The 16,198-nt window shown below is 56.3% G+C and overlaps 2 protein-coding genes across 4 annotated transcripts in view; one reads left to right on the forward strand and one right to left on the reverse strand.

Moving 5' to 3' along the window:
• The window catches only part of OTOF (otoferlin), a 72,212-nt gene extending 67,595 nt beyond the window's left edge, over positions 1 to 4,617 (forward strand). For 2 of the 3 annotated variants that reach the window (XM_036335122.1, XM_036335124.1), the window contains 6 exons: positions 739 to 837; positions 1,040 to 1,281; positions 1,432 to 1,610; positions 1,709 to 1,809; positions 2,066 to 2,267; positions 3,729 to 3,834. In XM_036335122.1, the coding sequence (XP_036191015.1) occupies positions 739 to 837; positions 1,040 to 1,281; positions 1,432 to 1,610; positions 1,709 to 1,809; positions 2,066 to 2,246 (802 nt within the window). In that variant the 3' untranslated portion in view covers positions 2,247 to 2,267; positions 3,729 to 3,834. Of the gene's footprint in view, positions 1 to 738; positions 838 to 1,039; positions 1,282 to 1,431; positions 1,611 to 1,708; positions 1,810 to 2,065; positions 2,268 to 3,728 lie in introns of all 3 variants that reach the window. The other variant, XM_036335123.1, reaches the window with a different exon arrangement.
• Positions 4,618 to 5,126: 509 nt separating this feature from the next.
• The window catches only part of DRC1 (dynein regulatory complex subunit 1), a 32,202-nt gene continuing 21,130 nt past the window's right edge, over positions 5,127 to 16,198 (reverse strand). Inside the window, exons 9-17 of the mRNA XM_036335125.1 lie at positions 15,292 to 15,426; positions 14,708 to 14,940; positions 12,721 to 12,833; positions 11,583 to 11,672; positions 10,976 to 11,059; positions 8,343 to 8,566; positions 7,125 to 7,268; positions 6,680 to 6,782; positions 5,127 to 5,347 (exon numbers count right to left, since the gene is read on the reverse strand). Coding sequence (XP_036191018.1) covers positions 5,285 to 5,347; positions 6,680 to 6,782; positions 7,125 to 7,268; positions 8,343 to 8,566; positions 10,976 to 11,059; positions 11,583 to 11,672; positions 12,721 to 12,833; positions 14,708 to 14,940; positions 15,292 to 15,426 — 1,189 coding nt within the window. The 3' untranslated portion in view covers positions 5,127 to 5,284. The remainder of the gene's footprint in view (positions 5,348 to 6,679; positions 6,783 to 7,124; positions 7,269 to 8,342; positions 8,567 to 10,975; positions 11,060 to 11,582; positions 11,673 to 12,720; positions 12,834 to 14,707; positions 14,941 to 15,291; positions 15,427 to 16,198) is intronic.

Below are 16,198 nucleotides of genomic sequence, written 5' to 3' on the forward strand. Positions count from 1 at the left end.
GACCTACCACTGGGGGACACCCCAACCTATGGTGTCACTGGGACTTGCAGTCCAGGGCATATCTCCAGGAACCACCTTCCAATCAATTGTTAGTGGGTGACTCAACCTCACTCCTAGCCGTTGAAGTGTAACTTCCTCATTTGTAATGACAATTACACTTCAAAGGGAAAATCCTCTCTGGGCACAAGGACATAAAGGAGACTGGGTTCCAGGGCGTCCACTGCCGGCTGCTGGACTTGAGTTTCTATGAGAACTGGAATGAGCTTCTGGCCCCTGAGACAAGGACCTTGCTCCTGACTCTGGGCCTCTCTTCAGCCGCCCCCAGCAGCCAGCCCTGCCCCTCCCTGCCCTGAGCCACCTCCCTGCCCTGAGCCACCTCCCTCCCCAGAGCCACCTCCCTGCCCTGAGCCACCTCCCTGCCCTGAGCCACCTCCCTGCCCAGGAGGGTGCTGGGGTCCCGGTGGTCCAGCCAGACTGGCTTCCCCTGGGGCTCTGCTCACAGCAGCTGTACTGACTGGCTGGCCCTCTCACACCTGGGGCCCACATCTCTCCTTTTCCTCTACTCTCTCAGCTCCAACTGTCCAGGCCCCGTGCTCAGCCCAAGTCCCCGGGACTTCTGTCAGCTCAGCTCCAGCCCCCTGCCCATCCCATCCCAGCCCTGAGATCCTGGGGTAACTTCCCCCCACCACCCTCCTCCCCCTCCCCCTCCGCCGACTGCTAATCCCCTCTCCCCACCAGGTATGAGCTGCGGGTCATCGTGTGGAACACGGATGAGGTGGTCCTGGAGGACGATGACTTCTTCACTGGGGAGAAGTCCAGCGACATTTTTGTGCGGGGGTGGGTGAAGGCCCTGGCTGGGGGGCTGGACAGAGTGAGCCCCCTTCGGGGGGGGGGGGGGCAGGACAGAGGGAGCTGTGGGGTAGGAGGGGCTGAGAGAGTGGAGGGGAAGGAGAGGTGCTGGATCCCCAGGTTTGTGGGGCAGCGTCGGGGGGAGCATGGGGTGGGGTGGCTGCAGGTCTGAGCAGGTGGCTCCCTGCAGGTGGCTGAAGGGCCAGCAGGAGGACAAGCAGGACACGGACGTCCACTACCACTCGCTGACGGGCGAGGGCAACTTCAACTGGCGCTACCTCTTCCCCTTCGACTACCTGGCCGCCGAGGAAAAAATCGTCATCTCCAAGAAGGAGTCCATGTTCTCCTGGGACGAGACCGAATACAAGATCCCAGCGCGGCTCACCCTGCAGATCTGGGACGCCGACCACTTCTCCGCCGACGACTTCCTGGGTGCAGGGCTGGGCGGGGCTTAGGGACTGGGACCGGGGACAGAGGGGGCGGGGGAGGGGGTGGGGAGGAAGGGGCAGGGAGAACCCACCCACCCTGGGGGGGTCCTTCCCACCAGTCCGTCCGTCCGTGCTGACGCTGAGATTGCCACAGGGGCCATCGAGCTGGACCTGAACCGGTTCCCCCGGGGCGCGAAGACGGCCAAGCAGTGCACCATGGAGATGGCCACGGGCGAGGTGGACGTGCCCCTGGTCTCCATCTTCAAGCAGAAGCGTGTCAAAGGCTGGTGGCCCCTCCTGGCCCGCGATGAGAATGACGAGTTTGAGCTCAGGGTGGGCACCACCCCCTGCTCGGGCGGTGGGCAGGGCTGAGCCGGTGCTGAGGGCCGGCGCCTGGCCCAGGCACTAGGACAGCTCTGTTCTGTCTGCAGGGCAAGGTGGAGGCAGAGTTACATCTACTGACAGCGGAGGAGGCGGAAAAGAATCCAGTGGGCATTGCCCGCAACGAACCTGACCCCCTAGAGAAACCCAAGTGAGTGCCCTGCCCGCCCGGAGGCCCGGCCACGCTGGTCCCTGGGGGCGCTGCACCAGGAACGAAGGGCCAGAACCTTTGGGTCTTCTTGCCCCCACTCTGCAGGCACCTCTACCCTCTTCTCTCTTCCTGGGAACTCCTCAGCCCAGGGTGGCCCCCTCGTGGCCGGGCCCCCTCTTGGCCAGGCCCCTGCCACTCTGAGCCTTCACCCTGTGTGTCCTTTCTCGGTGCTCCCTCTGCTCCTCCTCTGCTCCAGCCGGCCCGACACGAGCTTCATCTGGTTCTTGAACCCTCTCAAGTCTGCCCGCTACTTCTTGTGGCACACGTACCGCTGGCTGCTGCTCAAGCTACTGCTGCTCACGCTGCTGCTCCTCCTCCTCGCCCTTTTCCTCTACTCTGTGCCTGGCTACCTGGTCAAGAAGATCCTGGGGGCCTGAGCCCGGCATCCTCTGGGGCTGGTACTCCTCCCCTCCCTCTGGACCTGGGGCTCCGGAGCTTGACAGCATGTGGAACTCACACAGCTCACATACAGCACACACACACACACACACACAGCACACACAGCACACACACACAGCACACACACACACAGCACACACACAGCACACACACACACACAGCACACACACACACAGCACACACACAATTGTGCACACACATGTGAACACACACAGGAACTTTCAAACGCTTTTATGGGCTCTCAGAACTGGAAATGACTATTTTACATGATTACATATTGGGCCTCAGAGGTGAGATAACTTGCCCAGTGTCCCCTAGCAAGCTGGGGTAGAGCTAGGACTCAGCCCAGGTTTCCAAGTTGCCAACCCAGCATTCCTCAAACTTGGCCGCCTCCTCTCCCAGTGACGTTCCTGACAGACTAACCCTATTGCATTGGCAGGGAGAGGCTGAGATGTGGCAGGGAGAGGGGAAGGTTTGGGCTAGCCCTGGCCAGCGAGTCCTGGATAGCTCCTGCATCACCCAGCTGCCAACCCCCAGCCGTGTTCCGCCCTGCGGGACGATAAGCAGCTCCATCCAAGGCCAACGTCTTAGTAGCCAACATCTGCTGAGCACGGCTCAGCGCCAGGCACCGTCGCTGACTCACTTCCCCTTCCACCAACCCTGGAGCAGGGTCCACTGCTAACCCATTGTGCAAGTGCGGAGCTGAGGCTCAAAGAGGCGCTAACGTGCCTGTCGCAGCTGGGACTGGAAACCAGGTGCCCTACGCACAAACCAGGTGCTCAGCAGCCGCCCCCGCCCCCCCCCCCCCCCCATTCCCGTGCTGAGCACAGAGCTAGGAGTGCCATCTGTGTCCTCCAGGCACCGGCAGGCAGGAGTTTAAAAAGCACATTCACACTTTAACTTTATATCATGACATTCCGTAAAGCCTCTTGCTCTGTAACACAAACAGCAGAATGAAAGCTTAATGAGCACTTCTTGGCTAGGAGGCCACTTGGGAGGTAGAGCAGCAACCACCCCTGACCGTGCGCAGGGGCTCCTCGGACCCTGGACAGAAGCTTGATCCTCAAGAAGGGGGGGAGGTTGAGAAACACTGGTCTCACGGAGAGAGGACAGGGGACCCTGTCCAGTGACCTGCCGAGTAGAGGCGCTCCCTAAACCCAGGACTGCCCGTGGGGCTGCGGCTGCCCCTTTGGGTAGCGAGCTGCCATGGCTGCTGGTGTCCAGGTGGAGGCTCGGGGCTGCCCAAAGCCCAGAAGTGCCAGCTAGGCCTTGGGAGGAGGGGGGGACGCCGAGGGTCCTGCCAACGGGAATGTAAGCGGCGAACCCGGTGCTTAGCAATGGCTCCGGCCCTGTCTCCAGCACTCACGTGTTTTGGGGCTGTGGCAGGGTGTCTTGGGGTCTAGAAGGGCTGAGGGATGGGTACCCCGGGAGAGGCCCTGACTGCAGCTCCCCTCCCCCAGCCGGCCCGACACCGCCTTCGTCTGGTTCCTCAACCCCCTCAAGTCCATCAAGTACCTCATCTGCACTCGGTACAAGTGGCTCATCATCAAGATCGTGCTGGCGCTGCTGGCGCTGCTCATGCTGGGCCTCTTCCTCTATAGCCTCCCCGGCTACATGGTCAAGAAGCTCCTGGGGGCGTGAGGTCCCTGCAGCCTCCCCGGGGCGCCCCTCCTGGGCCTGTGCGTTTGCCCCTCCCCTGGCGTGGGCTTTCCAGACTCCCTGGTGAGCCTAGGGAGCCCCTGTCCACCCTGCAGGCCTTGGGTCCCAGGGGCCACCCTGCACATCCTCTCCTCCCCAAGCTGGCTGCTCCCGGGGCCCTGCCCCTCTGGTCCTGCCTGTGGGTGGGGGGGTCTGCCCCACCTGGCCGAGGTACCCCCCTTCTTCAGGCCCCGGCTCCAGAGGAAGCCACCCCAAACCCTCCCCCAGGCCTTCCAGTCAAGGACTAAAGCTTTAATGAAATTATCCGAGAATCATGCATGGGCCAGGGCCCAGAGATTTCTAAAAATGTGAGCAAAAAGCATCACCCTCCGCTCCCCCCGACATAGCCTGTGAGGGCAGTGGCACCACCAGTCTTTATCCTACACGAGTGGGCAGACCTTCTGACTAACCCTGGGGGTGGCTCCTCCTCCTGCCGGGGCAGCCGTTTACCCACCCCCCGTTGCCCAGCTGTGAGGTTTTATCCATGCCCAGAACTTCCTCTGCCAGGCTGTGCCCTCCCTGCCCTGCCCAGCGGGCCCCTCCAGGCCCTCCAGCGGCAGCAGGCCTTTGCACTGGAAGTGCTGCCCTGCCTGCGTGAGCTGGGTTCCACTTGGCTGTCTTTCCTTTCTTGAGTGGTGATTTTTCTCTTAATAAAAGAAATCAAACACTGAGCTGACGAGTCTGCTCAAGTCGGGGGTCGGGAGTGGGGCGCAGGGTCGGTGGGCACTCGGAGGCTGGCGAACTCGGTACCAGCTGGCCCCTCTGGCTTTCCCTGTGGGTGGCCTCGTGGCCCGGGGTTCAAGGCAGGCCTAAGGCACAGGGCCACCTGCCCAGGCTGCCCACGGAAGGAGCCTCACACCACAGCCCAGGGGGCACCCGGGGACCCCAAAAGCTCAACCAAAGGGTCCTGCAGGCCCAAGGACAGAGTGAAAGCTGAGGACCCTCCAAGCTGCCCAAGCTCCAGCTTCCACGGATAGACACCAACTGCCCCCAAACAACAAGGGAGCCCGTGCCACCGGCCTGGGCTGCATCTCCCAGCAACGTGCCTGCTCTCGTGCCACAATCTGAGGCCGGGACAAAGCCCCCTCGGGACACAGAGGTGGGGGTAGGGCCCATCTCCCCGACCTGGCCTCTTTAAAAAGATCCAGCCACAACGTTCTAAAGACTTTAATCATGACTGCGGGATACAGGTAACTCCTGTGTCACCGTGCAGTGGCAGCTCTGGGGAAGGCAGAGTGCGCCCCGCAGCGCCCGGGCACGTGTGTGGCTCCGGCACCAGCGCCCGCACAGGTGCCCCGCGGACGGCACCCTTTCGGGCCTAGCTGGACTTTGTGGAGATCCGCAGCACCTGCGTCGGAGGAACCTGCAGTTCCGAGTTTATCTGGAAGAGAGGGCGTGGAGGTCACCCCGTTTTCCCGGGGGCCCTGCATGCCTCGGGGTCTCCCACAGGCCTCTGCATCTCCGCCTGCCTCCCCTCCCCGAATGCTGCCGGTGTCTGGGGAGCCCACAGCTGCCTTCCTTCAGAAGCCAAGTTCCAGGGCTTCTTGCTGGGCTTCTGCTCCAGCTGCTCACCTCGGGGGAGGGGGATGTCCTTTACCTCCCACTCTGAGCCAACCTCTTAAATCAGCGGTTCTCAACCTGTGGGTCGCGACCCCTTTGGCGGTCGAACGACCCTTTCACAGGGGTCACCTAAGACCATCCTGCAGATCAGATATTTACATTACGATTCATAACAGTGGCAACATGACAGTTATGAAGTAGCAACGAAAATAATTTTATGGTTGGGTCACAACATGAGGAACTGTTTTTTAAGGGCCAGAAGGTTGAGAACCACTGTCTTAAATTCTCTCCCCTCCCCGCCTGCCACCCCACCCCCAGTCTAGCCCTGCACTTCCCCACCTCCTCCTGTCCTCTTACACGCAGGAGCATCGACGGAAGGGTGGACCACATGGTCCCCTAATGTCTTAATCCTGTCACGGTCAAGGGGTCATCATGACACCCAAGCTGACCACGTCCCCTGTTCAGGTGAAGCCTGCAGCCTGAGACCACACTGGGCCGTGCAGCCCCAGTGCCTGGCCTGTCACCTCTCACAGCCACAGCTGAGGGCAGAGGAACTATGCTCAGCCCAGTGTCACGATCCCCTTAGCCCATGGCCTCAGCACCGTGGGAAGGACACCCCACCACAAGTCAGAGCCAACAACGAACTGTGTTACGAACCAGAGGGAGCAGAGACAGTGAGATCCACCCTCTTGTCGGGCCTTGTTGCCTGACTCTCGCGGGAGTGGGCACACATAGGGGCCAGGGGGCATCTACCCCAGTTGGAGCCTCCTCTGCCCATGGCACGTCCCAGGCCAGACGACCTGGGCTGCAGAGCGGGGAGGGGCCCTGCTCTGGGAAGTCACCAGTCTCCTTTTCGTGAAAGGGGGAGAAGCATTCTGCCTCCTCTTCCTACAGACGGTGGTGAGGACCAAAGTAGGAACCTCGCCTGGAAGGGCTCAGGGAGCTGACACCTCAGGGCCCTGCACTGCTCCTGAGAGGGTTCGAGGAGCAGCCGGTGCCCAAACCAGGGCATCATGGAGCCTGACATCCCACGTCTCAAAGCTTGCTTGCCTCAGTGGGGGAGAGGGCTCTTCACGTCTTAATATCAGCCCCAGGGTGCATCCCCCCTCTGCTCCCACCCCACCTCCTGCCCTCACTCCAGGGCCCTGCCCACCTTGGAGCCCAGGTACTTCTGCAGCAGCTGCTGCAGCTCCGTGTTCTGCTGCTCCAGCGTGTTGCACTCCTGCAGCAGCTCTGCCCTCCGCATCAGGACCAGGCTTTGGGCAGAAAAATCCATGAGACACCATGGCCTCCTCCATCCTCTGCCAAGGATCCCTGTTTCTGCTCAGCTAGAGGTGGGAGAGGACCCCAGGAGCCACACCACCACAGCAGCCCTCCTGCCCGGAAGAGCGGGGCGGGGGGCTGGCGGGGATAGGACAGGGGGAGCAGGGCCAGAGGGCCAGTCACCAGCACTGCCCCCCCCCCCCACGGCAGTTGCTCCAGGCAGCTCCTCCCCAAGAATTCATGGACAGGGAGGCGGCACACGCGGCCGCTCCGCGCGCGGGATCCCTCCCCACTGCCTGCCAGCTCCCTTCCGGGGCCATGGCGCACACACTCACTGGTATTTCTCCAGGGCTGCGTATAGACCGTCCCAGAGGTTCTGCCTGGAGCGAGGGATCACCGTGGCCAGGGCCTTCCAGTAGTCGGAGTCCTTGGAGTTATCGCGCGTGGCCTTCTGCAACTTCACCGGTGCCCGAGCGTCCCTGAAGGTTAAGGGCACTGGTGCCATCAAGTCCAGCTGGCACCACCCAGGCCCCCAGGCACTCCAGTCACAGTGCTGTCCCTCACAGACTTACTGCCCTCCCACCCGTCACCTTCCCAATCAGTTATACAAGCCAACCGGTGGCCTGCGAGGTCCGAAAGGTTGGCAACCACTGATACGAGCTAATCGGGTATTGGTAGACTCCGAAAGGACACACGCTTATCATCACTGCCCCTGATTCCTGGTGCCATTGTCACCTGTGGGAGCACCACTGGGGTTTATCCACCCTTTTCCTCTCAGTCAGTTTACCTCACTGGCTCTGAGCTCATTACTGTGCCCGTTTCTCTCACTAACGCCTCCAAAACAGCTCTCAGAAGCTGTCATCGCCTCTCCATCTACTCTAGGATAGCCTTGATCCAGGATAGCACCCCCCCCCCCCCCGCCCAGCTGCCCATCGCTCTCCTTGTAGCCAACATCACCCCCTCCCTGTCGCCAAAATGATCTTTCCGAAATGCAAGTCTAACCCCGGCTCCCCCGCTGCTGAAGGCTTGTTTCTAACTCTGTCCACCAAAGGGTGAAGACCAAGGTCTTGGGCGCACAGTAGGCAGGCTTTCCGAGATCTCCCACCCACCAGCCCTCTAACCAGACCCTGACACTGGAGCCATACCTCCCCGTTATGATTCATGATTCCACCATGCCTTTCCCCAGGCTGTGACAACCTCCACTCTATCCAGCTAAGAAAACCCAGTTCCAGGGCCAGCCTCTCCTAACGCCCGCCCTGACGCGCCAAATGGAGTTGACCACATCCTCCTCTGAGCAAGGTGACACCTGCAAATGCGTTGACAATCGTTCTGATCACGAGGTGTTACTCCCACGGGGCCTACACATAGCAGACTCCAATAAAGGAGGAGACGGATGAACGCATGGTGAATGAAATCGCCCTCCTTCTGGACATCCCTTTACTCACTCCCCCAAGTCCTTGCTCAGCAGCCTCTCCTCCACTCACTGGCATCTGCTTGGCCCCGCCCCCCAGCCAGCTTCCCCAGTCAGGCAAGACCTCCACACCACAGCCCACCTGGGCTTCTTCAGGCCCTTGACAAAGGCCTCCAGAATCTTAAGGACATCGTTGGGGTGGATGAGCCTGGGAGAAGTGGAGGCCTCCTCCTCTTCCACAAGACTTTCTGCCTCCTCTTCCTCAAGACTTTCCTCCTCCTCCTCCTCTTCTTCCTCCTTCTCCTTCTTCTCCTCCTCCTCTTCTCCCTTGGGGACTGGCTCCAGTGCTGGCATCATTTCTTCCTCCTGTAGGGGGTGACAGACTCTAGGGGTTGATCTGGGGAAAGGCGCCAGAGGTAACTATGGGTTGGGGATATACAAACATGTGTGTATAAAGCTAGACGGGGAGAAAAAAAAAAAACAGAGAAAAATTTTATAGAAGTTACAGAAAAGATCAAAGGGATGCATTTACACTAGAAAAGAAATAGGAGAAAGAGTGGAAAAGCGGGGGATGGGACCAGGCAGAGGCACGTGGGGGCTTCAAAACAATGATAAGCTCTATTTCTAAATCAGGGCTGGCAGGGGCTGCTTTTACTGTATTCATAACGCTTGCATGGTATATGCCTCCTTTTGAATCATAAGACTAAATAAGTTCTATTTTAATTTCAAAAAGTCTTCCTCCTACTGCTGTTTCTCAGTTCATTCAATTATTTCCCACAGACAAACCATGTTGTCAGTGTCTTATCTATCCTTTCAAAGACATATTATGTCTATACAAGCACATACTTTTCCATCCCACTTTTACATACGTGACACTATCCAACATACATGATTCTGCACTGCTTTTCTCACTACCAATAAGCCTTAGTGATCTTATCGAATAAATACACAAAGAACTGTTTGCTCCTTTTTTTACAGCTGCATAGTATTCCATTGTGTCGATGCACCATCTATCATCTAATCCATTGTGTAGATCAGTGATGGCAAACCTATGACACGTGTGTCAGAGGTGACACGTGAACTCATTTTTTTGGTTGATTTTTCTTTGTTAAAGGGCATTTAAATATATAAAATAAATATCAAAAATATAAATCTTTGTTTTACTATGGTGGCAAATATCAAAAAATTTCTATATGTGACACGGCACCAGAGTTAAGTTAGGGTTTTTCAAAATGCAGACACACCGAGCTCAAAAGGTTTGCCATCACTGGTGTAGGTGTACCATTTATTATCTAATCCATTGTGCAGATGCACCATCTATTATCTAATCCATTGTGTAGATGCACCATATGATGGAAATTCAGGTTGTCTCCAATCTTCTGCCATTTCAAATAATGCTGCACTGAGTAAGCTACAATAAACATATTTCAAGTGTGTGTGTGTGTGTGTGTGTGTGTGGACTTGCACGGTGAGTATGGTGGTGTGGTTTTGTCATTGTACTGCCAAATTGCCTTCGTGGAAGCTGCAACAGTTCACACTCCCACTAGCCACTTGTGAGTGTGCCTGTTTCCCCCACCTCAGCCGTTACTATATGTTCTCAAACTTGCAGATTTTTGCCAGCCCAATGGGTGAAAATATATTTGAGTAGTTTCAATTTGCATTTCTCTTGTTACAAGAAAGCCTCACTATCTTTTTTGTGTGGTTAAAAGTTATTCGTATTGCCTCTTCTAGGAGGTGTTGAAATGTTCTGATCTCTTGTCTGCTCCATTGAGTTGTTGGTCTTTTTCTTATTGGTTTATGGGAATTCTTTATATAGTAAGGAAATTTGCCCTTAACTGTCATGAGTTTAAAGTATTTTTCGCAGCTGTCATGAATATCTTAACTTTACTTATAGTGATATTTTTAGTACACTCAAATATATCCTTTTTTTTTTTTCTTCCCCCGACCCCTCTACTGTGCAACCTGCTTCGGTGCCTGCAGCCATCGGCAGAAGCCAGCAATGGTTTGCGGCCACAGCCTGCTCTGGCATTGTGCACTATGAGTTTTCTTCTTCACGGCTTCTGGCTTTTGTCCACACAATCAACTCTTTTTTGGAAGCATATCAAGAGACTCACACATTAGGGGCTAGTAATAATAAAAAACACCTTTTAAATTCAAGTTTTTAATTTTTAAATTAAAATCTTACATTTTTATCATGATGACTTTCTCAAAATAGTCCATTACAATCAAGACAGGCATAAATGGACTCAGCGTCACAGGAAAGTGTGACGGACCAATCAGTGACCACTTGGTGGGCCTGGATATCACCGGGAAGGCCTGGCTTTGAGGGAGGGCCTCGGTGTGAGGCCAGCCTCTCATCCCAGCCATCCTTCCCTTTGCAAACAGAAAAGGCGACACTAATAAAGGCGATGCTGACTTAGCTCTCCCTGCCACGAAACCCTCGCTGTTTCTTTAAAAATATCATTCAGCCCTGACCAGTTTGGCTCAGTGGATAGAGCGTCAGCCTGCAGACTCAAGGGTCCCAGGTTTGATTCCGGTCAAGGGCATGTACCTTGGTTGCAGGCACATCCCCAGTACGGGGTGTGCAGGAGGCAGCTGATCAATGTTTCTCTCTCATGGATGTTTCTAACTCTCTATCCCTCTCCCTTCCTCTCTGCAAAAAAATCAATAAAATATATATATTTTTTTAAAAAATCATTCAGTGGTCGCAGTGCCTCTGGGGCTTCCAGGAAGATTTAATGGGGAAGACCTCTTCTCCATGGCCCCTCACCTCACCTGGCTGGACAGATGCTGAGCTCGGTATTTGAGGAAGAAATTCACCAGTTTATATAAGTCGTCCTCACTCTCAATTCCAAGGGCCTGAGGGGGAAACAGAAAGACGCTCAAACACCACTTCAGGAGTCCACCTGCAGCGGGCGTGGCGGGCCCTGGGCTCTGGGCAAGAGGCTGGGCTGGCTGCCCTCAGAGTCCCTGGCACCTGCCGTGGCCCGGGGTAGAGGCCATTCCGCATGGGGCAGCGCAGTGAACTGGGGACGCCGGTGTCAGGACGGAGTCAAGGCCCAGAGTCAGGACCTGCCCCACACAGGCCTGGGGGTGCAGGGGTGCTAAGGAGCTGGGCCCACATCTGAGCTCAGGGCCGTGGGGGAGAATCGGCAGCCTGAGCGCTGGGCCACGGGGGAGAGGAGCCGGCAGGGGCAAGGCCAGGGACGGGCAAGGCCAGGGACGGGCGAGACCTAAGGGACTCCGGCAGGGATGGTGAGCCCAGGGGGGCCCTGGGAGGCCCACATGGGGCGGAGGCCACGTTGGGAAAACATGGGCGGCCGCCTTAGAACGAGCTCCCCCCACCCCCCACCCCACGTCCACTCCACCCGGCGGGACTCACTGAGAATATGGCATCCAGCCTCAGCAGGTAGCACTCGCTCTTCTCCAGGGGCTGCAGAAGGCTCAGCAGTTTGCTCTCGATGAGGAAGCCCTGAGGGGGTGTGGGGGGGCGGCATCTCCGCTCAGAGGCAGCGCTCAGGAGCTGCCCGGGCTGCAGCCTCCTCTGCACAACCGGCAGCGCAGCGACGACCTCGGAGCAGAGGCCCCGGGACGGGCCCAGGCGGCGGGCGCCCAGGGGAAGGCCTTCGCGGGATGCCTCGGAGCCCGTCCCGGGGACAGCCGATCTCACCACGGACTCGGTCCCCCACCTCGGAGGGTGCTGGCTCATCACCCACAAGGCCCTGGGTGAACCCCCGAGGTGCCCACAGCAGCCCTGACCTGACCCAGTCACAGATTCCCACCCCCCAACGTCCCTTCACCGCCATGCCAGTCCCCACAGAGCTGCAGGGCCCGGCAGCAGGCAGAGAGGGGGCAGCAGGCAGAGAGGGGGCAGCAGGCAGAGGGACGGGGGCCACTGGCAGCGACCTGGGACCGAGAGGGGGCCCCTGCCAGCCGCCTCCTTCAGCAGGAGCTGCCTCAGGGCCAGGAGCCAGCCTTGGGGCCCAAGAAAACGGTCCCAACTGCCCCCCAGGGTGGGAGGCTGCTGGCCTCGCTCCATCTCCTCCATCACCTCAAAACTGAAATCAAAGAAACACCCATCACGTTGGTCACCACCCCACCTCCCGCTGAACCAGCTCTGAGGCAGCCCCTTCCCTGAGCCGAGCGGGTTCTGCTAACGTGCATGCAGGCCGCCGCAGCCCAGCGCACCCACAGTCTCCCATGTCCCAGGAGCTCCCCGAGAAAGGCGTGGCCACCGTCCTTGGCAGGTGGGCTCATGGGGGCGACACGGTGCCCCTTCCCTTGCAGGATGAGCATCTTGTTTGAAGTGGCAGGAGCCTGCCCTACGCCTGCCTGGCTCGGCCTGTCTGTGAGGTCCCCAGCAGCACTCCCGGGGCCGGGCCACGCCTGCTCCAGGCCTCAGCTGAGCCGGCCAGACTCATCAGAAGAGCCCACGGGAAGCGACAGCAGGAAGTCGGCACGGCCCCCCCGCCCTCCCCCACCCTCACCCCCACCCCGCAGCCCCTGCCGAGGCCCCTCACCGACTCATCACACAGGAGCATCAGGATCTTCCTGGTCGTGCTGGCTGAAACCTGCTTGGGCAGGTCCAGGTAAGACTCGAGCTCTTGGTCAGCCTCCTCCGACCCCTCCTCTTCTGCAGACGGGGGCGGGGGGGGGGGGCAGAGGAGAGCGAGAGGAAAGGAAAGGGGGATCATTCCTTGGCCTGGCTGATGTCTTCCCTGGAGAGCATTCACCTCGAAGAAGCCCCTTTAAGGCGCTGGCAAGTCTCTTTAGCTGAAGAAAGCCGATTGTGTGGGGAAAACGGGCCGGAATAAGAGACTCTCTGGAGAATGCTGCCAGTGGTGGACAGATTCTATTGCCCACTTTTGCGAATTCCATCTGCCTGGAAACATCTTACTCAAAATCCAGCCGTGGCCAGGATGTGGGAGCTCCAGACAGTGTGAGCCGGTTCGCTCGTATTTCAGGGCTCCATCCAGCAGACTGGCCGCCTGGTTCCTAAACCTCAGCAGCTGGGAAGCAGCCGACCTAACGGTGGGAAAGCGCTGCCTCACAGGAGGATATCACCACCAGGAACCGGTAGCTGACAGCAAGAGGCAAACGTTTTCCTCATTAAAATCGAATACTTTTAAGTGTTTTAGCCTGTATGTTCTTCATCTGAAAATAGGAATAACAGCCATTGTACTATCCAGGTTTTACTAGTTGTTCAAGAGGCAAAATGAGATCAGATATATGAAGAGCATTTGGAAATGACAGCATATGAAATTGCTGGTTGGGACGCACAATGGTACCACCCTACAGCGCCATATCCAACAAAACTGCAGAGGCATTTACCCTCTGATCCAGCACATGCAGGAGGCAACCACTAGATCACTTCGCACATGCCCCGGCCAGGGCTGGGGATCGAGCCTGCAACCGAGGTACATGCCCTTGACTGGAATTGGACCCAGGACCCTTCAGTCCACAGGCTGATGCTCTTTCCATTGAGCCAAACCGGCTAGAGCAATGTTCTCTCTCTCTCTCTCTCTCTCTCTCTCTCTCTCTCTCTCTCTCTCTCCCTCCTTCCCCCCTTCCCTTCAGTACTTTCTTTAAAAATCAATGGAAAAAATATCCGTGGGTGAAGATTAACCAAAAAATAAAAATAAATAAAAAAATACCATTCCCTATGAAAAAGAACCAGGTCTCCTAAGAGAAATGGCTGCTTCTAAACTTGAAGCAGGAAAAGTATCATGTGAGCCTGGAACCTCTGGTCATTCTGGAAGCCAGGAAGCTGTCAAAGACGACGGGGATGGAGGTGGGGGTGGGTGTCTAAAGGACCCAGAAGGCAACATGAAGAGACTCCCACTGGCCAAAGATGGGACAATTTGAGCATCAGTAACAATAATAATTGCATCAACCAAAACATATCAAACTTGTTTAAACCCATGTGTTTACAAAGGTGCTTTCTAATATATACAAAACATCACTGGTGACCTTTGGAAGATGCTAGCGCCACAACCCATTCATTCTGCAAAGAGGGAAATAGAGAAAGAACAAGCATCTATCCTGCTTTTCCCGTACAAACTGTATCTCGGAGTCACAGGCAGTTGATGAGGGGAAGAGCCTCTTTTCGGTAGTGTCCCAGCTAACAAATGATGACTGACAAAATGTAGAATATCGCCATTTTGCCATCCCTGGTGCCTTTAGCAGATCTTGCGCAATGACTGCTAACATCGCAAAAACAGAGACAGCCTGACCCTAGAGGTGCACAGCAGTGTCCTTAGCCAAAACAAATCAAACCTGAATCGGACATCAGGCTTCTAGGTCCAACTTCCAGTTCCTGACACAGCGGGGAGGGTAGAGCTATGAATTAGAGACGTACCAGCCATGTCCACCAATCGTCCCCTACAGACCTCTCAGCCATGAGACCCCGCCCCCTTCTCTAGACCGCAGTTTCCTTGTTTGGAAAATGAGTGGGTGGACCTGATGCCCTCAGGGGGCCCCTCGGGCCCAGGACTCTGTTCTAGTCACCTGTTTGCATCAGCACTTCTTCTAGTATTTGCGTGGCGGACTTCTGCTGCTGCTGAAATAGAGGCCCCACATTCTTCAGGAACCAGAAGTCAGGTGCCGTCCAGGGAAGGCCCAGGTGCTGGGTGTGGATGATCCTGTCTACATCCAAGGCTTTGCTTATCAGACCCTTCGCCTCCTCTTCATTCATCACCCAAAAGTCCCAAAACTTCTCCTCGTCAATGAGAACAAAATGCCTGCGAAGGAGAGATGACTGAGCGTGGTCAGCGGACCCCAGGGTCTGGCTAGGGCCCCTTCCATTAGTAGGACAGCAAGACCTGAGACAGAATTGGGGTGAATCCTGGGCCTGGCCCAATCTCTTGGGCCACTGACCCTCACCTATGACAGACTGAAAGCCATCCCAGGAAGTCTCAAGAAAAGGGAGGTGACGTGCAAATAGAGGAACAAGGCAGACAGCACAAAGGGCTCTTGGGTGCCCTGGCCCAGCTCCAAAAAAAAAGCTGCTGGTATCAAAGTCTAGTGAAACCATGACCACCACCAACCCGACCCCTACGGCCTCTATTCTAAGACCTAAGTCGCTGAAATACCTCATGGCTTTCTGCAGCTCCTTGAATTGTATCACCAGGCGTTTGTAGTCTGAGGTTAGTGACTGGTTCTCCTCCTGAAACTGCTTTATCTGCTTGGCATACTTGGATCGCAGATTGTTCAGTACGTCATGCAGGCTGGTGGAGGAGGGAGAAGTCAGTGCTGCTGAGCAGAAGGTGTAATGTCCTCTCATCTACTTCGCTGGGTTCCGCAGAACCCAGGACCAGGCATGGACGGGCAGAAAACCCTCCCCCATAGTCCCCAACGCAGCTCCAGCTGTGATCAAGGGGAGGCAGGCAGCAGGGGGTCATGGGAAAGGCCAGAAGTAAACACATTTAAAACGCGCCCAGACGCCCAAACCCACCAAGAGGCCACCTCCTATGCAAGAGTGCGACCGAATCTTCCTCCACACACCATTTGCCAGCGTCCCTACCTGGCACCAACCTCACTTATTAAAAATCTCAACTTCTGAGCTCCTGAAATAAGGCAGATAGGAAGGAAAAAACTAAAATTGCGCATCACAAGCCTACGATATATGAGTCCTCCAATATATAAGCCCTCCGTTCTCAAAGAGCTGATGCTGTTAACACATTGTATGCGGGAAACGTGTTTACACGTTTTACGTATTTATACGTTCTACCAATGTAGTAGAGCGCGGGACACGTATTAATACGTTTTTTATAGACTAGCAGTAGAATGCGGGTAACGTATAAATACGTAAACTAAAGTTACCGTAATTTTACTGAACGTTGCCATTTGTGCAAAAAATTAGCAAAAATGGCCCGCGCCACCTGTTAGCGCGCGATAAAAACTACCCGCAAACAATGTGTTAACAGGTCCAATAACTCATTCATTCATTTATTAAACATGAAAGGTCTCTTTCGTGCCAAAGATCTGTTCCAACGCAGA

This window comes from Myotis myotis, unplaced genomic scaffold (genome assembly GCF_014108235.1).
Source record: "Myotis myotis isolate mMyoMyo1 unplaced genomic scaffold, mMyoMyo1.p scaffold_m19_p_14, whole genome shotgun sequence".
NCBI lineage: Eukaryota > Metazoa > Chordata > Mammalia > Chiroptera > Vespertilionidae > Myotis > Myotis myotis.